The following is a 24,369-nucleotide window of genomic DNA, read 5'->3' on the forward strand; positions in this document are numbered from 1 at the left end:
GACGCAATAAACGAGTTACTTTGTTTTTAACTCTGTTATTTTTCTATGAAAAGGTATTTAATTATAATTTTAAATACGTAAATGCGTGTTTTGTTTTGCTGTACAATTAGCAATTTTCAACGTTGCCATCAATTTCATAGTCAGTTATTGAATACCGGGTTTTTAGATTATAAATCTCAGAGTGATTTATTCAATTTTACCATATTTTCAACGAATATCAAAAAAGGAAAATGCAATTGATCGTAACACACGTATACTGAATGTGAATAAAATTTATAATGGGGATATTGAAAATTATTTATCGCCTGTTATGAATAATCGTATTTATGCGATTTTCGTATACGAGTGTAAACTTGAGAGAAGCGCCGTGAAAGTTGGAAACATTAATTCTGCATTTAGAGGAGGTTGTGTAAATGTGAAGTTCAACCTAGATTTGCCTCCTTCAAGACTGGTCATTTTTCATTAGAAAATGAACTTAGAGAATGAACTAAAGTTAGGAAGATGCCCGCGATGATAGTGTTTCAAGAGATATTAATCAAATTAATCCACTGCAAACAACAAGAAAAATATACTTTCGGTAAAAAGTATACACCCGATAAAGTTACTATCTTTTCTTGAAGTCATTTCTACGTTAATTGATTTACACAACAATCGAATCAATAGACTTCGTCGAGGTTAATCGTATGATTTTGTAAAAATTACACGTTAATCACGCTAATCAATTTAATATCCCCATTATAAATTTGATTAACATTCAATATATGTTGGTACTTACATCAAAGAAAAATTCTATCTTGATCGTAGGTTCACATTATTTTCTGTGACAGTTTATATCAGTTATTTCAATTATAATATCAACATTATCTTTTTATAACAGTTTATAACGTAGAATCGTTTCTACAAGAGCTATCGCCAGATTCAACTAGAATAAACTGGGTTAGAAATTTACATTCAATGCAAACAAAATGCTGTCCGACAAAGACTCTCTCGGCTCACATTGCGTTCTATCTTCGCGAGAATCCTTTGGGAATCCGTTTGTTCCACATGGAATACCTGCCATACAATAGATTCACTTGAAAAAGTGTGTTCTCCTGTACTTTCAAAGACTATTCGAGCATAGAGTGTATCAATTTTTAAGAATCTACTTACATAACATAGTTTGGAATTCTGAAAAGATAACTTGTTAGCCATTCTTTTACTGGAATATACCGAAAGAAGACAAATGAGTGTTATAACTTTAGCATCTGATTATGATGCGTAAACATAGCGTAAAAGATTCCTTGTATGAAAATACTATGCTTGAGAAAATGTATTTGAGAAATCAATATTGTAAAAAAAATGTTTTTGAGAAATTAAGAAATGCCATCGTGTGTATGTTGCAACGTTTCTTCCTGTAGAGGATTATATTTTTATAAGTTTAATTTACGAGAATGTATTCGATAAATAATAGCACAACAGTCAGAAGAAAAACTGTTTACTTTTTGGGAAAGAAGTAAAAAAGTCTAGAACACGATTACTTTGGATTGAATCGAAAAACAAACTGGGTTAAAAATGATTTAATGTGTTAAACTTTTTGACTTAAACATAGACCTACCCTACTCTATCCATACAGTTGGAAATTTGCGTAACAAAAAAGAAAAAAAAAAAAGAAACAAGAAAACCCTTACAAGGTACAGGAGGTAAAGTAACTTCTTCCTCGTCAATAGTTACGAGTCTAATATCAGGTGCTTGAATATGAATTTACGTGATTCTCGAGGTCTTCGAACTACTTGAAATATCGTTAAAGTTACCTTTCGCCGGAAGCCGTGTCTACTTCGAGTGGCCATTCGTGCAGTTCAAGTATCGTGGCCGAGTTACTCGTTGCACGAAATCGTCTTCAATCACACGGTGTGTTAAAACGTCTGGCTGTTATAAAAAGCTATAACTTCGTCCATTTTCTACTACCTAATTTTTATTTTCTATTTCTGCTTATAACCTTTACTTTTTTCTTTTTTTTTTTTTATTACGAAAATATTTGTACGTTCTTTTATTCCCCAATGAAGCATCTTTTTTTAGCAAACTTTGCAACGCATTTCGCGCCAGATGACGTTAATCTGTACAGTGAGCGATTTTTCGCGATAGGATAATAGCTTCGACACGCTATGAATTGTTGAGAATGTCAAGCAATCGCGAGAATATAGAAATATAGGAATATTCTGAAATAGAGTCTTGCGAGATGACCTAGACTTCGTGTCCATTCCATCCGAGACGATTTAATTAAGGATTGCATAATATCGGAGTGGGTCGCACTGATTGCCATCAGCCATTTTATCTTACGAGGGGTTTACTGTACGGTGCCATCGTGTCGGGATTCGTGATGTCAGAGAAGTGCACGTGTTCTCGCTATAAATTTACTTCCGTTGCTGGCAATGATGGAAGGCTTCGACACGCATGAAATTTGCATCTCCGGACGACATGGCATCGCATTTTTTATACAGACGGTTACCATGACACGGTCTTTGAACGCAATATGGTTTTAAAGTAGGATCATCTGGCTAAAGCGAAGGGATTTGTGTCTTTAATGCTGCAGACGGATAAAATCGATTATAAAGATCGTGTCGTGATCTTTTGATTTCGAAATACATATTTCTATTTTACGAAGAGATAGATTAAAAAGACTTGTCTCAGATTTATTTGTCAATGTTAACGTAATTTGGTTCAGAATGGAAGTTTTATGAAACGTAATTATTAGACAACAAGGGTTAGTCTTATATACTGGTCGATTGATCAGAAGTATTGATCGTGTTAGATATGTAGTATGTTTTATGCAAAAATACATATATCAGCAAAGAAGAGAAAATATCTCGGAGTCTATTTTCAAAATTTTAAAACCGAAACGTAAATTTAAAGCTAAAAGGGAATCCATCTTCGCATTTCTTCGTGGAAACAATTAACTTGATCTCGGTTGGCAAATAACGTTCTATAAATATTTGTTTAATTTTCTAGGATCGTGGAAGAATTGGACAGTATATTTTCGTAGCAATTTTCTAAAACCATAGTACAACAGAATATTTTCACGGAAAAGAAATATACGTTGAACTTTTTTACTGTTATTTTGGTTAGCCGCAAATTTACTCGAAGCCGAAGCAAACACGTTTTATTGCAAATTTTACGGAAGACCGAGGAACAGAAGCTTCTCGGAAACAATGCAGGCGAACCAACCGGTAACGTATTTCACGAGCCGCGAGAGTTCAGTTTGCATCGTTAATCGTAATGTCGACAGTTATATGATAAACACCTCATCGCATCAGCCGCATATTTAAAGCCAGGCTTCGATCTTTGAGACGCTGTTTCACGGAACGAGAGGCAGCATTTAGCTTTTGAAGTTTATAAATATTACCGGACGCAATTTACTTCTATCTGATCGTTTTTTAGCCAGATGCCAGTCGCGTATTTACACCTGCAATTAAGGATATCTTCGCTTATCCTGAAGAAAAATAGTCTGCAGAGCTTTCTCACAGTTTTATCGTAGAGAATTGGCAATTTGTATTCTGTTCAATTTTTAGAGCTTAGCGTTCTTCTCCGTATCTGAACAGTATCTGGCGGATGAAGACGAATACCTTAGTTAGGATGATAGATAATCAAGTGGATAAATTTAAAATTTTAGAATTACAGTGAAAGTATTCTTAATGAAGAGATTATGAATACTTGTAGAAATCTTTTATCAATACGCTATCAGTGTTATACATAACACTTTGAGATTTCATTATCACTACGAGACTCGAATATCATGATTAAGTATATTTTCTAGTTTTTTCAAATAATTATAATTTCGCTATAGATCATATAGATAGTTTTCGCTATCAAATAATGTATTTATTTATATCTTGAACTACATTTTTATAAAATCGTACTCTGGCTTGTTCATCCTTTGCAACAATAAATGCAGCATTTATTGCAGAAGTAATTAATATTTACTATTGCCATAGTAGCGCTATCCTTTAAATACAAACTTTAAATGCCACCACTATGACAACATACGATGAAAAATAGTTAATTAATTGTACTTATAAGAGGCAACGATACGGCTAGGCTATTACGGTCAATGCTACAATGATTAATAAATTGCCGAAAAAGTCTTTTATGTCCATGCCATGGCATTGATTTATCACTGTAGCAGTTCGCAACTGTTGTAGCTTGTTCGTTAAGTAATTCATCATGCCAGAGGGGGCACGATCAAACAACGTTTAAGTTAAACTACAATATAGCATTCAGCAAGCAAATAAGTCAAGTACGTTAAAATGAAAGAAGAAGTTTGATGTAGCGAGATGTAACGATTTTGAAACAAAAGAACGAGAGCATGCAGCATTTAACCCTTATTCTCCTCATCTAATAGTCACGGTTTCATAGAACAACGAGGCCACAACATTCTTTTTCTCGGACGTATCTTAGATCACATTGTAACTGGATATAATGACCTTTCTCTTGTTCTTTACACTCACGTACCAGCTCTTTTACAGGACTTTTAATCCATGTAATCACCAAGCGTAACGTATAGTTTGAATAATTTTCTTCGACGAACAAATCTTCATTTTGAAAAATGAAGCTCGAACCTGAACGTTATCGCAATTTATTTTCATACCATCCACCTTGTCGAGATTCCATTTTACTCACTTTGCGTTTCGTTGCCACGCCTGAGAAATATTGCAGAGTCGTTTGAAAGTACAAGAATTTGTATTTCTGTAACGTAGAGAAATTTGAATATGAAACTATGATACCAAGCCCCTCTTTCTACGGTGTCAGTGTTCGTAAATGCATATCGATATGCCGATAAAACGTCGTCCCCAAAATTTCATGCCTGCTACCACACGAAATATCGAGTTGTGTAACGAGTTCCTTTGTCTTTCGATATTTTCTGGAATACCATTCGTAAGGAAGAAAATAAGGAAAAGAAGGAAAATAAGGAAGAAAATAAACAAAGTTTATTTAAAATTTAGAAGACCTTAAAAATGTAGAAAAATAACAATACAATAATATGAAAATAGTGATCCTTGATACTCTTCTGAAACTACCTAAACGAACTTGTTAGACAATTTATATCCAGAAATCTTCATAAAAAAGAAAGAAAGGTTATGATGTAAAAAATTATAGAAAAATCCACGTTCAAACTATCTCCCTAAAGTGTCAATTTGAACAATATATTGGGAAGCAAATTTGTCGCTTTGTACACACCCATCCGACAAGCTTCTCCAAAAGGTTAGAACACAAAGAAATATCGTCTTTCTCGTGTAAAATGCCCTTTTGTTCACCTGTGTGTATCACGTAACGAACATGCTATATATGTATAAAGAATACACGATTGCAGTGGTTTTAAGATATATGTATTTAAGGATCGACTCTGCTATACCCAGCTTTTATCATCAACTCGTAGATAAAAATAGAAGAATTTCGAGAGATGTGGGAGGATCCTCGATTTATGGCGGTGCACACGGTGTAATATAAGACCACATGAAATGCCGAAGAAAATAAAGGACGAAACCTTAGGAGAACTGCGTAAGGGATATCTTCGTTTAGGGTTTTTTCACGCCAGGATAATTTCGTTCCTCGCTGTTAGAAATTTAACATTGTTACGGAAATTCAGAAATTACACTAACTCAAGTATTAGGTTGTCCGAAAAGTTTCTTTCGTTTTATAAGGAAATAATAGACGCACAATGTTTTTTGTTTTATATTAGTTTATTGAATTATGCGCGAACATAGTAATAGAAATAGAAAGAAATAGATCATACCTAATTCAATAAAACAATATAAAACAGAAATTGTTGTTCGTCTATTATCGTTTTACGAAACGAAAGAATCTTTTCGGACAACCTGATACAACACGAAATTAACAATAACGTATCATTATCGTTATTAATTAATAGTAACGTATTATTATTACGCATATATGTACATTGATAACTGTTGTTTCTAACTATCAAAACTTTCTCTACGTTTAGGTAAATTTCTAACCGCTAAGCCTATTGCATTAATAAATATACTAATACTTTATGTAAATGTACTAATATTTTAATGGCATTGTATTTTTGTTTAATAACGGCAAAGTTGAAGTTCGTCACAAAAATGTTAATAAATACAGTAACAAAAAATCGAAAGGGAATGATATCCAATACCTATCGACGTGCGAATCCCGTTTCGAGGCTGATCTGAAAGAATGTCGATTGCTGAGGAAAGAAGCGGAAAAAAGTCTCGTGAAATAGTCCTGGGGGAACTTCAACCATGTGTCTGAAGAGTTGGTTATTAGTGGAAAGATTCTCGGGCATTCGATCGACCCAATCGTGACGATCAGGTATACCTAATCAAATATTTTCGCGTGACAGTGTCCTACACGAAACGTTCTCGATTTCATATACTACAATTGCAAATGGAACGTATATGGGATCCGTTCTATAAAACACGATGGTGACGGGAAAATGACTCGTCTCTATCGAAGAAGGGTTGCCACGGAACAAATATTTGTGCAGGCTTGTTTTTTGTTACCCGAAAGCGTTGGTCTTTTTTCTGAAGATACGCCCAATTGTTACGCAACGTCTGTTTTACACAAGGCATTTGCGTTCCGAAGGGAATCCTTTACTTTTGCTTCGAAATGAGTAAATGTTTGGAAATGAAGTTTCAAATAAAAAGACAAACAAAAAGACAATATTAAAAATTCTCTTACGTTATAATGAAATATAGATAAAAAAAGATCAAATAATGAAAATAAAATAGAAGAAAGGAATATTTCAGATGAAAATCGTATTAGGGAGGAAGAAACTGTAATGGCTTGAAAAGTAGATATTTTCAGAAATTTCTTTTACACTGTCGATACAATTGAACCAGTTTATCTTTTATTATGATCAACGTATATTGTATTAGGCAAATTGTATAACGTATATCGAAGAGTATACAAAAATACCTTAAACTAATTTTGTCTATTCGCTTCTGATATACTCTTCTTTGAAATATCTGTCGTAGGAAAATCAGTGGTCTCTCGTTGACAATGACGCGATTAATTTAAAAATCTTCCATTTGATTCGTTTCAGACTTTTTCTGTGAGCATTAGATTAGAATGCTACGACGTATAATTGTAAATTATTATTATTGTAATTATAATTGTTCATTAATTTTCTATGACTCTTGCAAATAATCTCTGTCAACTGCTATTATCTCCATTCTCTATCATTATCCTGCGCTAGATCGATTTTCATATTTCATATGAAACCAACTGTGTACAAATACTTATAAATTGACATATACACTGTAACATACACATCCATTGAGTTTTAATTAGTGAAAACGAATAATTAATGAAAACATAGAGTAACAACATATTTTTTTAAAAAAAAGCGGTTAATTTATTTCTACACGGTTTCCTCTCCAACACTGGATTTCCGAATAAGCCCTTAAATCTCTGGACGTCCTCTGAAACTGATCCCCGCGTATCCTCGATACCAGCCGCTGCTTTATTCTACAAGGTCGCATTAAGCCGCCGGCATTGAATATTCGCACGTTAGAAACAGCGGGAAACGAATCGATGGACATGGTCGGACAAGTTAATTGTCCACGATTTATTAAAATTTTAGCGGGTCGCCGATGTCAACAAGGGAAACGGTGTAGCCCTCGGTTGTCGCTGTCAAACTTCGGCTACTCGAAGTTCGGGTTTTGGCGAGCCGTGGTTAACGTGAGTGTACGCCGTTGCATGTTCCGCAGAATGTCGTGTACGTACTATTTACGGCGTGTCTTCGAGGCTCTACGCGACGACACGACGGATTGAAATGTCAGGTTCCCTGGTTATGCGCCATAACGAATGTACGTTTGTGCGTTTATGGACGACATACGCTCCCTAATTAGCATGTTAATATTTTATCGTGCACGGAGAGATCACGCTAAGTTTACAGCTAATTATTTATTGCCTATTCCTTTTTATATTTTCTTTCTTGCAATTTTTTCCTCCGTTTGGTACTCTTTATTCGCTGTTTACTGTGTATTCGTTAGATTAGACCGTGTTTCCGTTAGATTTGCGTTGCATGATTCTCTGCTGGAAGACGTGTTCACTGGGATGATCGATGCGAACGAGCCTTCTCGAGAAGAAATTTTTCGACTAAACGATTTTCATTTTCAGAGAGGTCACTTCTAGGCGACATTCTGCATTATTCGTTATTCGCGCAGTGTGACGTCGATATGGTACAATGGCGTTTCGAGTCTTTTTTTTTTTTACACGTTGTTGTGATATTCGCAAGTATCACGGTTCCTTTAAAAGTTTCTAAACGACAAAGGTTCTAGCAAAATTGTTTAAAGCCTCGGTCTTACTCTAAACGCAACTGAAATCGTGTCAGCGTTCATTCGTGGCACGGAAATTCAATTTCGCTTGGAAAAAAGGCTACTCGGAAAAGATTCGTTCGCACGAAAAGAGTGGATGTACGCCCTCGTCGTCCCGTTCATCAGCTCTCTGATCGTATATACTCGCCCCTCGGAACAGAGATGTCAATGTACTTCTTCCGGTTGCACAACCTGCGCCGTCAGGCGGAGGAGGTACGAAAAAAGCGGCAGAAGGGAAGATCGAGTCAAAGTGGTCAACGTGGGACCAATTCTACGGACCAATCGCAACCGACAGCCGGATCCATGCACTGTTGCAACAGGGTCCATCGGGGCCCGAGCAAGCTCTTCGAGCGTGCTCCATTGCAGCCCAGCGATTCCCTCGATGAAATAGCTTTTCAAATACCCAGGTAACATTTTCCAGTTGCATGATACATACTGTCAATTTGTTCTTTTTTTGTTTATTATTATTATTTCTAGAAATTTTTCCGTAGAGTATTTTTGGCCGAGAGTGAGGAATGTGTAGATTTTGACGTAACGGAGAAGTTGAAATATGAATATAAATGATGCGTGTAGGTGTAAAAAAAAAAAAGAGATGTTCGCTCTAGTGGGAAAATTCTGACAGAATGTGGTAAAAGACTATGCAATAGCAAGTACATAAATAAGAGAAATAATAATACCGAATTTAACTCGATGTAATTTGTAATTACTACAGAAAATTAAACTTCGAATATTATTTTTTATGTATAGTGCTACAAAGTATAAGAAACATACTTTCAAATCTTATATTATAGAACAAGAAATCCAAATAGAATGTTTACTGGAATAATTTGTTTTAGTTCCAAATTCATTGCAAGATACAGCTGCGATTGTAAATACCAATTAGACGGTAATTAATACAATCCGACATATTTTTTATTATTCTGTCGTTAAATTCAATCTAAATCTATAAACGCGATAAAGGCCAAAAGCCAATAATGTTCAAGTGATAAATATAAAATTGATAAAATTGATAAAATTAACAGAAATTGGTTTCATGTGTCTATTGGAAATCTTCATAAAAATAAAAATATGAAATATAACAAATAAAAATAATTTAGAAACCCTATATAAGAGCTTCTATATTGATCTCCTTCCTTATCTCTTGAATAATGTGCTTTGGTTTAATGTAGAATTATTAAGAATCTATGCTTTTTACACGTGATGTCTCAATTTAGAAAGGGAAGGGATATGAAGGTTTATGAAAATCGAGAAAGTGTTTTCTCATAAAATAACGGCACGTAAAATAAAACGTCTATTCCTTGCGGCTCTCTGTATAGTAAGGAGCGAGGAACGTACGTAAAAGCGTTTCAAAGAGAGATATTTTCTTAAAATATTCTCCTTGCTCTCCCAATTTAGGACTAGTCGCGAATTTATTTACTATGTATGTTTGAATATCTGGAAATCTTTTGATCTTGTTTGCGAAGCTTAGGATTAAACGTAACTTTGGTTTGTTTGTATAAGCTATATAAAATTGTAACTGAAGTCTCTAATGTATGGATTAATATTTTTATTTTTCAAGAAATCATTTTATAAATATATTTATTAATTATTTAAAAAATTATGAAACGATGATTGGAATATTTAAGTAAAACATTGTAACTATTTTTAATGTTTTGACAATTTTAATGAAATAGAATTGATACAGTACTATCATAATATTCGATAGAATATTATAAATCCTCTGTTCTTGTATTTAATCTTATATATCCAAATATTGTAAATACTATAGAAAATCTATTTATATTCAATGACAGAACGAAGCATTACCGGTTCCAAAGATAAACAACAAATACGACAATAGAGTTTCGTTTTGTTTTCCTTGTCGTCTTCTTTTCTTTTTTTCGTGAATATGATCTCAAACTTTTATTCTTATTTTATTCCTTCCGTAGCAGACATTTTGTAGTCAATTAAGGTTAATAATCTAAAATATATCGGCTCAATATTTCAGTATAGATACATCGATCTTCTAGCCACATATGAAAATTATAATGTGAAAATTATTTCTTTTCTATTATTATACCTACACAATGTTGCTAAACTCATTAAAAATCAAATTACATCATATTTCGAAATTAATGCGTTCGAAAGCGACAAACAAAGCTTCTCAATCTCAGGATATTCAGGATATAAAAACAAGCCACGGAGACATTTTAATAACTTTTATCGCCTGTAAACTACAAGATTGAATTGCGAACGCATCTTATACCTAGCAAATGGTCTTATTGTTTACATTCGGATATCGTAACACCATTTATCAAGCACAGTTAAGCGTACTACAACTCTGGCGGGTTGTTGTTCTTCTTCATTCATCAGATACTGTCGCCTAATGGACGTGTCATCTTTTCCCCATAAATTATGGACATTACTTTTCCTCCCTTTGAAGCGTGCCAGACTCCCTTGGAATTCTAAGGGCGCTCTCTACGCTGCAGATCGACGGGGGCATGCAATTTTCAAGCCTGCACTTTTACGGACCTGATTCAGAACACTTACGATGCGGACTTTATCCCCCTGTCTCGATGCTCGTGTTAGATGAAAAGTTTAAGGCGGCCCGTGGGCAAAGGGGACGCGCGAAACGGTCAAAGGTCGAGATGAAACAACTTGAAAAGGCAAGCTGTGGCTTTCGTTGAATTGGTCGCTTGGTGATGCAACTTGCCAGGACGAATACAGGCTTCGTTAAATCGTTGACGATGGACACGATGGGTCACGACCTTTGCGCGATTCGACCCTGAAAATTTCGATGTTTTTATTGAAAGGTTGTTTAAACACGCGTGGCAACCACTGGTGCATGATTTTCAAAAGGTTTTGAATGAATTCAATTGTGACGATCCAGGGGGAAAAAATATAGTTTTTAAAAGAGTTACGTTTTGAAAGTTACTTTTCGCAACAAATGGTATTAACACCTACGAGATGTTGTGGGCGTTAGACATGTTAAATTCTCAATGTATCGAAGGAGAATACGACATTCACCATCGACTTATTTTTAGTTTATCACGTTAACTCGAACATATCTCAGTCTCTTTGTAATATTTTCCATAATAATACCAGTTTTCTTTTATGCGAGATGAAAATTGAATTGAATTCAATTTAAAATCCATAAGTGACAAACAATTTCTATTTTGCAATATATGCACCTATAACTGTTCGAATACTTCGTAACATTCAAGTTGATAATGTAAATTTAATTTTTTACAAAACATTATATTTAAAAATAAAAATTAATATTTTACAAAACAACGTTATTTTGAGATATAATACAAACAGAAATTCTGAGATATCTGGATTAAATGTTATTTATTGAAATTTTCTATGGAATAAGTGTCTCAATTACAAATTTATTCACATATTACGATTAACTACGTTATCACTCCATTCGGTCTTATCGATCGAAGATTGCAACATAACGACCAATATCGTAATGTTTCGTTTCGCAATTTTTCATCTTATCGACAGTTTAGCGTCGACGTTCAACACGTGCATTCAGTTGAATCGCGTAAACTCCATTAATGTTACTAGCATTCTCGCTGGATTAATTGCGTTTCCGTGCTTCCCCAAGAAGTAAAAGAAGTAACTCTTCTAATTATAGAAACTCTTACGAGCGCAGGAAAAGGCGGAGTATTATAATCTTCCTTAATGTTAAAATCGAACTGGAACGAATTGGAAACTGTTAAAGGGAATAAAAGGAAATAAACGCAAATAAAGGAAATATCGGACTTCGGCTAGGATAACACTGCTTTTATACCTTCAATGTAAAACGGATATCGTTATTACGAGTATCGAAAATTTAATAATATTTTAATAGAATATTAACGCCCTTTATATTATCAAGTTGAATGTTAGTTGAAGTATTCGAACAGTTACAGGTACATATATTACAAAATAGAAATTCTTTGCTTTCTACAAAATGCCAAAGTCTATTTTAGCAACGTTTAGTCCCTTTTTGTAACGAAAAAGTGTATTCTAATGGAAGTCACCAAATATTTGTTCATCCGTGTCTTATACGATATTTAAGGAACCGTTTTCGATAATTGCCGCCTTAATAACCGAGACACGTCCAAACGAGAGTCGTAAAAAAATAAAAGAGGAAAGCGTAGCGATTAGTAACACTCCCATGTAAATTAATCATTCACACGCCCCTTTGATAGAACGATGTTATACTTCACGTGAAACCCAAGTTCCTCCATAAGGATACAACATTTTCAAACGTAACTGAATAATTTCCGCAGAATCTTAATAATTTTTCAAAAACCGAACTTACAACGTTATTAAAAAATTGCAACATATTTGCAGAAAATATATTAATTCCTAAGAAACTATATATAACTATAAATCCCGATAAAATCTTTACTTTTGAAATTACGCGAATAAACACGAAATTACTTGCCGAATATGTAATAAGCATAATTCCCTCGATAAACGTGTGCCTCGTTTAATTATACAAATACCATTAGCTAGACAAATTACTAGAGATCACATTACTACAACCGCATCTTGATTTTACATTATTGAAATAAACCTCTTATCGCCAGTAACGATTTTGACATTTACGTACATACGTTCAGGAAACTCCATTATTTAACAAACCGCGCAAATTAGGTCGCTCATCCACACTGTCTGTATATAATATCTGGAAGTGGAACTTCCATTGGAAAAGAGAAAACAGCGTCCTATTCAGCTGAAACCGCTTAAGTTGAGGAACAGAAATTCCGGGGAAATTATAGAACGGAAATGCTACCGAGCCTCGTTAACATCACTTCTCGTTCCTCATCTCGAAATCACATCAGAGTGCACATAAATCGATGGTCGAATCCGATGGACCGTTGATTTGTCTCGGGCATGCCAAGCAAAGAGGATGGATGCCTGTACCAGTAAAGGGAAATAATGGGTTTTCGAGTGGCATGACAACACGAAACGAGAATAATTCTACGTTTATACAGGGTGTCTGGTACCTAATGGTATATTTGTGCAAGGATAATTTCTCACGAAAAAATAAGTCGCAAATGAACGATAAAATTTCTCATTTGAGGTTTCGTTTTCGAGAAAAAAATATGATTTTGAAAGTCTGACCGGTGTAATAGTTGTAAGTTTCGATTTAACGGATTTTTGTTCGTGTTTCTAATTGTATTTATACACGTGAGCAACGTCAAAAAACTTTGTTCCGCGTTTTCGAATCAGCTTTTGACAAGGGATCGCTCGTTGCCTGATTGTACTATTGTTACCAGACACTGTGTACATCGCGTATCACGCGGTTTCGTTCACGTATGACGTGCATGACAAACTAAAATAACGGGATCGAAGCAAGGTGCACGCTGGTATGACACAGAAAATCGAAGAGCTTATCCCCTCGCGTGAAACACGAAGCCAGAGATTCAGTGAACCCGGACCACTTATCACACCTCTGCGACAGATGATCGTCTCACCCTCGTCAAGCGTCCGTAATGAAGCGAACGTTCGAGATAGGTCCGGCAGATAAAATCCCCCGAAGATTTATATCAAATGCAGGATCTTTTGCTGTGTGCTGATTCCAATTATGGAAGCGAAATTTATTCTGAAAATGCTCGAAAATTTTCCAGAATTTTTCTTAATTATTCTTAATTATCTCGTGCGATCAACCGAGATCTCCGACTCGGTTGTGGTTTTGTCTTTAAAAAATCTCTCTTCCTTCTGAAAATTAACTTTTTACCGTTTGTTAGGAAAATTGATTAGAAAATCGAATACTACCGATAAGACAAATTTATAGTGTCGCTTGTTTGTTGGAGAAACAGATTTGGAATGATTTTTCGATCCTTGTTCTATAGCAAAGTATGATAAAAGATTTATAGTCTGTTTGCCACGCGAAAATATTTTGAAACTAGAGCACAGATGTAAACTATACGGTATGCAGGCTGTCTAATAAAATTCTTGAATCTAAAAAATCTAATGAAATTTTTTTATCTCTAGCTTATCTATAGCAATTTTTATATAGATATTTTTTTATCTCTATCTTAGATATAGTTTGTCGTAATTATGTGAAACGTCCTCTACATTGGATACAATAATAAATCATGTTTATTAGACACATTGATCGATGTACCAACCTCTTGATTCAGTATCCTGGAATTTAAAAGAAAAGTGAAATCTTAATAGTAATCCAGTAAAAACTCCGAAGGTAATAAAGCAGCTATAAAATAGTAACGTTGATAATAGAGGTTGTCTAGAGTGTTTTTATAGCAATTTTACTAACGTCGTGCATGAAAGAAAGAGAAGAAGATAATTTCAATGGAAGCTGTGGCAACTTCTTTCGCTGCTGTCGTTTCATCGTACGTGCCAGCGTTCGATGATAATTAAAAGGATTTATTAGAATCATTTTTATCATGGAAAATGTAACGATGTAACAATTGAAACGCTTTTATCGTGCCTTTCTTGCGATAAAGAACTTTAAAGATTCCAATCACGCTGGTTAAGCGTCAAAGAGCCGAGGATAATTGCTTTAGAAGTGCAAACGAAATTTTATCCAATTTTTTCTGATTTATTCGCGAAATGTCTCGCGAGATCGTTTCAATTTATTTTGAGAGATTTTAATTACGAAGTGACGCTAATGTCCTTCAGTGTTCGATAATCCAATCAGTGTTTCTTTCCTCCCATGCCGACAGAAAGAATATAAAGAAACGAACGGCCATCAACTTTGTTTAAGACAGTAGATTCCCAGGCAAATAAAGCTAGGTCTTGTTTATGCGTTTTACTTCTATTACAATCCAATCTCTCTTCCACGGTTCCTCGATTAGTTTTTATTATCCGTTTACTTTTTTACCGATGACACCCAAGCAAATGGAAACGAAAAGCTTCTTTTACGAATTGTCGTAAATCTTTTATAGAAGTAATGAATTGGTTATACCGAACGATTTGTCTCACTTAAGCAGAAATGAAGTGTTCCCAGACATAAAGGAATTGTCTCAGATCTATTTATGTAATGTATTTTATTCGGAAGATTTTCTTAGAAGTATTTGATCGAATGTTTTAAATAAAATGAATATTCATCGATTCAAACGAAATAGATCAAATACTTCCTAAAATGAACCAAATTACATAAATGGATATTTCTTTTCTTTCGTTTGAGATTTCGTATTGCTTTACCGGTATAATAAAATGACGAAGAAGTCGGACTAAACAATTTGGAGAATAATTACTTCTTGTCGTCAAAAGTTATTACACCTCTAGTATCGGATGTAAAATGTACGCACCTCAAATCTTCTATAGCAAAAGAATATTAATGATCGCATATGCGCATGATTATGTGAAAATAGTACAATGTTTGTCGACTTGTACGAGCTTCGTTCGCAGTAAGATGGGAAAAGATTTCATGCTGAGAGAAAGACGAAACTGCAATTTTCTTGTAACGACGTATCGAATGGAATATCAAATTTTCATTTAGTTAAATGAAAAACTGATACTGAAACAATAGTATTCGGAATAGAAGAACGCGAGTATACAATTCTCAACTTACAAACTCGACATTCGTTTCGACGCAGACAAGATTATTGTTTGACTACTTTAAACAATCAAATCACGCTCTCGTTTATCGATGCTTTGTCATCGAATACTTTCATGAATAACGCACGTTCGTTGCAGCGATTCTACGCCAGTTATAAAGAGCTCTTCGTTTCTCTCATATAATGTCCACCTCGACAAAACCAGGGAACGAGAATCTACATATACCGGAATAGTTTAAACAGTAATCGCAGAACAGTATCCACATCTTTTTAAATCGTTTCAAAAATCGTCGTCTTCCTTGTTTTGTAGCGATATACGAGAGATCTTGGAATAACGCGGCACGAAGGAGGCCACGAAGTAGAATAAGGTACCGTGTCTGATCAGACGTCGGCGCGTAGCTGTCTGTCGATTTGGCCGCATAGGGGGCAGCTGGCAGCAACCTCGCTACGAGCGTACGGTGCTGCCATTATCGAGGAACGACGGTCGTTCGTCGAACTAAGAAATTCTCTAGATGTCTAGAGTTTAAAATAAAATATGTGGAATCCCGTTCAGATCAGAATTCGGTAAAGTTTTAGTTGGATAAAAGAACAGATAAAAAGAAGGAATGAAATTGTATTTACCATTAATGGATAAGTATTCGGTGTAGCAAGAATTTATTCGGAGTTTATTGCTCTTTAATTTTAATTGATCGATACCAGTCCGGAAAATCCTGAAGATAAGCGTTGCCTTCTCGCCACGTGCGCGTTGCTCCATCTTCGCTAAAGCCGAGCACTCGCTTGCAATGACACGCAAGACAAAAATTGCTTGTCTGCATGGGATCTTAAAGGCCGTTCTCAAACACATAGACAAACCGATCCGCGCGTTTAGAATAGCGGGCCGTCGAGAGTAATCTCGTTAGCGAACGAGATGGCTTTGGAGGACAGAGGGAAGACAGTTGGAGGCAAGAAAGAGTCAAGAAGAAACGATAGAAAGAATATCCAACGGCAAATCGAGGGAATGGAAAATAAAAGGGAGTGAGAAAAAAGACGGGCAAACGCTGTAATCGTTCCCTGATGCTTCTACACTAACGAAAGTCTCTTCTCCACGTTCTCTTTCAGATACTCTGTCGCCATCGCTTCGCAAGGCTAATGCAGCGGAAGTAGACTTTCAACTATATTACCTCTAATCGCATCGACGTTCCGCTTTGCACGTCGCTGCACCGTAATTTTGGGTTGAATTCTCGGTTTACAGGCTGACGTCCTTCTTCTATCTCGAATCGTTCGTATCCTGCCCTCTCATTCGTAGCACTAATTTCCGCTGTGGTCACGATAGGACCAAGAACAACCGTTAGAAACACTCGTTGGTTTAAATAGACGCTCCGTGAGTCTTGTAAATACGACTGACGATTAACATCGTACACCTACAACGAAATGGACATTTTTTCATCGGTGAGCTATATTAAGATTCGAATAGAGTTCGAGATGCGAGAATCGATTTTTGACGATTCTATTTGGAAATTATACGTGTAGGAATGTTATATTATAAATTAACAGAAAAGACAGTGTGATAAACACAATATCGTTACACTCTCACAAAATCGAATATAATATCGCGTTTCACGAATTCGCTTTTCACTATTTCTACGTCACACCAACACGATGAACTTCTCTCGACCACGATTAATTCAACTCTGACAGCAATTACCACGCTCATTTTTCCCTTAACAAACCTTGGTAACGCTCACAACACTCCTTGACAACATTAATATATCTTGGCAACGTTTATAGACAATCAGCCACGTCCTTCCTTGACGTCACACCTTCCCACATACGTAAACTAAATATGCGCGCACGATCGTGCGTTTGTCTATACAAGTCGTCCCACGTAATTAAAATAAGGTGCGAAATATTTTGTTTAGCTTTGTTATCTCGTATTCCTAGAGGGAACGATTTATGAAAATGTACTTGTACTTAAAGGGTTAAACATACTGTAGCAGGCACGCACGAACGGCGATTAAGAATCTGCAAGTTGTAGCTGACTTCGTGAACCTGATGTCTGATTAGTATTTCAAGAGGACTGTCGCGCGATATCTCTGACAGTGTCCTGTTAGGTTGTTATTAATGTTACTAGGTGTGATTTCTTGGATTGGAAACTTTGTATTATAGTTTCTTCGTGATAAATTATACTTTTACCAGGCAAGTCCGGAAGAGTTACAGCGTAGATTTCAGCTGTCTTGTTTCATTCGCGTGCCGTATGAAATATGAAATTATCATAAGGTACCTTTTCGTGTTTCGTAACTTATAGGAACGTTTGAACACCATTTATGACGAAGTATAATGTAAATATTCAGCGGTTAAAGACGATAGGAAAAATATACCGACCGGAGGTATATCGTTGAGATTTTTTCAATACCAATTTCTTCGAAGTTGAAAAATAGTTGATATATTTACGAGATTTTGTAAAAAAGCAAAGGATTGTTTCTTTACATTTTACATACATTTTCTAAGAAAAAGCGAAGGAAAACAAATGTTCAGGAGGATAATGCAAAATTAAATAGAACATTGTTCGCTTATATGAAATTTTTTTATTTTAAATGAGCAAATAGAATTTGTATATTTCGAAATTATTCTCCTAAAAAATATCACTCATGCATACGAGTATCTATATTATGTTCTTACTTCTAGTTGTAGTCTTTATCATACAGCGTGATCATACAGTATTATTTTTACGCATTTCTTAAACATCAATTCCAACTTACACATATAGTATCATTTGTATAATAAACGTGAATAATAGTATGATACGTGGTCCAGTAACAAAATAACGCGTTATTAACACTGTCAGGTACAATGAATTCTCTATCAGTGATACAAACGGAATGGATAATTCAATAGTGCTCGAATATTGCACGCCGCAATGTGATATTGGCATCACGTGTAGTTTAAATTAAGCAAAAGAACGATAAATCAGTTTTAGGTCCAATAACGTTTTGATTCGAAAATCGGCTCCCCGTTATAACTTAACGATGTTCATAAAATAGGTTTCAGCTAGATACCTTGGCAATCTGTGCCTCGTTTGCATATTGATAATAAATGGTTAATTGTCATCATAAGTTAGAATATATCTAAAACTGTAATAGATTTCCAGAGTAACGCATGGTAATACTAGTTGATCGTAACTCTAACAATTAATAGATTCAGGTAATTACTCTTACACATAACGTTTTCGTGTATGAAATACCGCTTTGCTTAACTGTATTTTATTCTTATTAGATTTATTTTAATTTTAAGTCTGCTTACGTATTTATTTCTCAAACTTTATTTTGTAACACATTTGTATAGTTTATCGTTCCTTTTGTTTGTTGTTCATTATTCCTATTAATATATTTTTCTCTATTGAGTATTTTATACATAATTAATATTCCTATAGTACAAATATCGATGGTTAATATGCATGCTTGTTATTGATAAATAGATCTTGTTTAAATAGATCTTATTTATATTCGTACTAGTTTTCGTACTAGTTAAAAGTGATTATGACTAATTTTAAAAAATATCCTACTCTGTGCTAGCGTGAATCAGTACTTTCAGTTGGTTTAACACTGTTCTGTTGATATTTAAAGGTATAAAAATTGTGACTAAATAAAAATAATTAATGTAAAGAAAATTTTTAAAAAAGTTATAGAATTTTCTTTCCTTACATCGTTATCATGGATTTATTCCAGCTTTCGGCTTTTTGCCAACATTATGCTCTATAATACGCGAAATTAATATGTATTTTCTTGAGCGACGCCATCGTCTTGACAGGATTCTCGAACGGCAGGTTTGAAAAAGTTCTGCGTATACATCGAATATTAATGTCCAAACAAGGTCTGCGTGCACGAACATAAGAAGATTCTAATATTCATGAAAATTCATCGACGTATGTATGGATAAGTGGGAGAATGAAAAAGGAAAAGAGGGAAAGAATGAATTTCGCATAAAACGCGTGTTCTGCTTTACACCGAGACAGTGGGGAAAAAAGTGTTCATCGAATTAATACGATGCGATGGAATGAAATAATTAACATCGAGATGAGCAGATATGTTAATTATGCAAAATGATTACAATTTATCCTTTCCGTTTAAATCGTTCGACATAAAATAACGTTAAAATATGAAACTATTGCTATTATCGCGGCATTAAATCGGAGTTATAAAGTATAATAAATTTTGTTTCGTTCAAATATATTCAACTTTAATTTAAACATTATCAAAGAATCGATCGTTATTTATATGGTGGATCGTAGATTGTCATTGCAATTTTTCGCAATGAATGTTATCACTTATTCACAGTTCTTATCAATAAAATGTTGTGCTAATTAATTATTTATGCCTGCTTAAATATAATAGTGATCAATAAATTATTAAAATAATAAACGATAAAACAATAGTTCAATATATATTATTTTACTATGAAGATTACCAAGTTTTATACCTTGTTTTTGAACATAAAGCAATACATTATATGAAACAGTCAATTATATAACATTTTCTGTAGCAAATATGGGTTCTATGAAACGTCGTGACAATTTTATTTCGTTATAATTATAAAATGTAATTAATTATGTATCATACAAAATTTACTATACATGTACAAAATAGATTTAGTGCGCTTCAACATCTGTATGAAATTTTATACAGATGTCATAGATTACATCTCTATATTACAAAGTTTTATCATTAAATTCTATTAGTATATAATGAATTTAAAATTATAAAATACAGAAGATGATCGTGTCAAAAATATACAGTTTTACGAGTTATATTATTATTTTGTTAAGTTGTTTGTAACACATACATAGATATTCTCCTGTAATTCTCATACGGTGAAATAATTGCCCCGAAGGGAGCCGAGTTTGCGTACACTGAAATGACGAAAGTTCTTTCTAAAGTGGCAAAGTTTTATTCATCAGGAAGTTGGGTAACTTTGCGAGCAATTATGAAGCAGCAAAAATAAATGGATCGAAGACTATTCTCGATTTTATAATCAACCAACTGCGACATATTTAAAGATTTTTTATGCGATCGCAACAATCAAGTATCGATTGTTTCCAGCTTGTGCAAATGCAATACTTTCGCTTTAGAAAAACAAAAGTAAAGATCTATTTTAGTCAACTTTATTGCTGATAGTGCAATATTCAACACTGTGCCTTTCATTTGTGTTTAAAATAAATTCAATGAAAATTGAATTAAAATAGATATTGAAGGATTGGTAACAAACGAGAAAATATATTAGGCGATAAAACTTGATTAAATCTTTGTTCAAAGAAATGAAGTAGGAAAGTGCTTATTATCTGCTATAACATCTTTTTTCTACACACGTTCCATCTATTTCTTTTATTATAACGAATGCTCTGCTTCCTTAAAAACAAGAGAAAAAGGAACTTGGAAGTTATATATTCGCGAGATATTATATTATATTCCTTGTTACTTCGGAATTTGGAAAATGTTGGCCAAGCATTTAATCCGCTTACAAAAATTTCGGCAATTAGGTATCCATCTATGAAATCTTTTACCGAATGTGAAGTCCAAAATTTATGATTTAACAAATCATTTAAAAAATAATTTACACAAATAACTTTAGCAGGAATTACTTTTCTGTTAACGAGGCAATGCTATACATTGAGTCTGATATATGCATTTTAAATATTATTGCAATTTTTAAATTTATAACGTGTATCAATATTTCTGCGTGGTTTATTCTCACGAGCATGCATCTCAAGCTATAGATCTTCCTTAACTACTTCTGTTAACAGAACCTATCGATTCTCAATAACCAATAAGTTACTTAAAGCAATTTATGCTGAACATATTTTGATCTAGCATACCCTAAAATGACCAAGACAAATGGTTCAAAAAGCTATTAGGACACTTATATTAATTTATAGGAATCTTTTACGAACATATTATGTGCGTTATACAAAACATTTTGAAACATTTTGAAATTTTATTAGCACTGTGATAAGATACGACCGTTATGATTATATCGATAAAGTTTAAAAGAAGTATGAAAATGTGCACGAAAGCTACGACATATTTATTGAAAACATAAATTTCATAGAAACCATAAAAGTATCTTAAAAGCCAATTTTCTCGTATATTAATGAATTTATACATGATTATTATATTTTATATATTTCTGCATAGCGTGTGGATTCTCCAGATTTTTGCACTTTTAAATTGTCCCTAAATGCATAAGCATGTACAGTTTGATAATAGCCAACTCGTCCATTTATATTTCTTTCGCCACTCTTCGATGATCCGGGTACACAATCAAGTTTTACTTTAAGAATCCAAGTCTTTTTATCATCATTTGATCACCGTATCGTTTCAAAGGTTTACGACGAGCAAGAGGTACTTTTACGGTTAAAGGAAAACTTACCTCGTAAATCGCAAATCACTGTATCGAGATGTTTCATCCTGTGGTGACACAGTTTCTTTTCATCAGCAAAATCCTTAAATCGAAGGATCTTATATGATTTCTGGTTTCCAGTGCTCTCACACGTAGAAACAAACTCTACAACTTCGGAATAAATTAGTGCCTGGAGATCGATTATTTCATCGGGATGTCTCCTTCTTTCATTTATTTCGAGGCGGGATACTCAGACTAGACCTATCTTCCATTTGTTTCATTCGAAGTTTTTACATTGTTCTTTTTCACAGTTATTTTCCAAGACAGCTGACGTTGAAATTAGTATGGATGAAATGTTGAGGACAAGGTCGTCCCGTTTTCTTTGATATCTCCCTCGGTATCTTCTTTGCATCAAACTTTATTTCGCTAGCCGCACTCCTTTCGTCGTTCGTTACTGTCCCTCGAGGAAACCGACGCGTTAAAGAAACAATCCGTGTACCCGAAATTATTCTGAAATTATCTTACAACTATTTTAAGGCAGATCGGTAGTATTTCTATTTTTTAGATAAGACGTTACAATGGATTCTGCAATGGTGAGATCGTGCAATTTAGTTTCTTGATTAAATATAGAACGATTGTTTCGCTATTTGATCTAAATTGTAATATCACGCTGCAAGTCACGCGTTCTCGGTCTTATTTTGCTAATATGAGTCTTGTGCTTTTCATCTTATTTTTACGTTTGGTATCATTTTACTCTTACGTTCATCTACAGGACTCGCTAACAAAATGTGTACAGGAAAATCTTGAAATACCCTATTAACCGTATTGGCTTCGATACAAGGACGATGTTGGTCTCCGATAACAAATCACATATACCCACACAATGTTCTCGCCACAGCGTAATTGCATTGCTTTTGACTGAATTAACGAGAGAATCAGCCTGTACAAGCTTTTCGAATCGCACAGTATCACCGCTGCAAAATTGTCGTGACGCTGTATCTCTAGCGGACTTAAATCATGACTAGGCAAGGAAGAACTTCATTTGCCATGGAGAAGACAGAAGAGACATAAACTATTCGCATGAAAGTGGTAGTAGAGCTTAGCAATCCTCCCTCGCGATTTCTTCCACTTGCAATATTCTCTTCCTCCTTTGTATCTTGCCTATTGCCGCTGATTTACGTAAAGATGCAAGAAAGGAAATGATCGTATTCTTTCAAGGCGGATAAACACGGAGCCTCGAACTCTTGCGTCTTGGGGATAATTCGTGCGGGACTGCAAATATCGTATGATAAGGAAACAAATTGTTGCGGTGAACGTTGGCAAGACTGGAAGCGTTCTCGGTGTTCTTCATCGCTCACATCTTGTTTCTGTACACCATGGAAACCTTAGTCGATTTAATTACAAGCCCAGGCTGCTGTACCTGGAATTAGAGATGAAGATTTCCGAGTACGAAACAACGATTCTTGAAATTGAACGTGAACCGATTGCAATGTGCGTCACGGGGGCCTCGTAAATTTCAAAGTCATATTCGGAGAACAGAAAGAATGTAAACCAATTAATATCGGAGGGAAAATTCGTGCGTTTAAAAACACGTGATATAATCTTAGCTTCGTACCGTATAGCATAGTACAATAAATAAAATTGCCGGAAGGGAAAAGCAACGATATCGCGCACATAAAAAATTGGAGATTTTTTTTAAGATCGTTCCGTGTCTAGGAAACTTGTTTAAATAAGCAAGTGTCAGGGTTTGAGATATATTACATCGGTATGTTCCACGTGTGATCTCATCGTACGTGTTTCTTCGTAAATATAGGTGTAATATAGAAAAAGATAGAAGAAACGTGATACGAAACGAAGCACAGAAATATGGAAACGGTAACGTTATACAGAAACAGCCCTGTCATTGGTAAAATAAAGAAGAAGGAGGAATGAGTCGATAGTTCAACAGTAACGCAATCCAGGATCGGTATCGAGATATCCAACGTCTTTTAAACACTTTCTTCTCGTATTACGTTTTCCCTCTTTTCGATGACCCAGCAGGGATGTGAAGGATTCGATCCCAGCAGGGATCTTCGCTCCCTTCTGTATCTTCATCTTACGCTACTCTCGTAACAGAGTGTCGTTCGTGTAACATTTTGAATGCCGTTTCCGAATAT

General features: G+C 34.6%; 1 protein-coding gene across 13 annotated transcripts in view; it reads left to right on the forward strand.

The window, feature by feature from the left end:
- Window positions 1–24,369, forward strand: part of LOC117214797 (potassium channel subfamily T member 2) — a 193,810-nt gene that overhangs the window by 74,067 nt on the left and 95,374 nt on the right. For 6 of the 13 annotated variants that reach the window (XM_033461129.1, XM_033461124.1, XM_033461125.1 and 3 more), the window contains exon 2: window positions 8,497–8,743. The exons of 1 other annotated variant lie outside the window; for it this stretch is intronic. In XM_033461129.1, coding sequence (XP_033317020.1) covers window positions 8,499–8,743 — 245 coding nt within the window. In that variant the 5' untranslated portion in view covers window positions 8,497–8,498. Of the gene's footprint in view, window positions 1–8,496; window positions 8,744–24,369 lie in introns of those variants that run through there. 6 more of the 13 variants (XM_033461126.1, XM_033461131.1, XM_033461133.1 and 3 more) reach the window with 1 other exon arrangement.

This window comes from Bombus bifarius, unplaced genomic scaffold (assembly GCF_011952205.1).
Source record: "Bombus bifarius isolate JDL3187 unplaced genomic scaffold, Bbif_JDL3187 scf7180000009243, whole genome shotgun sequence".
Lineage (NCBI taxonomy): Eukaryota > Metazoa > Arthropoda > Insecta > Hymenoptera > Apidae > Bombus > Bombus bifarius.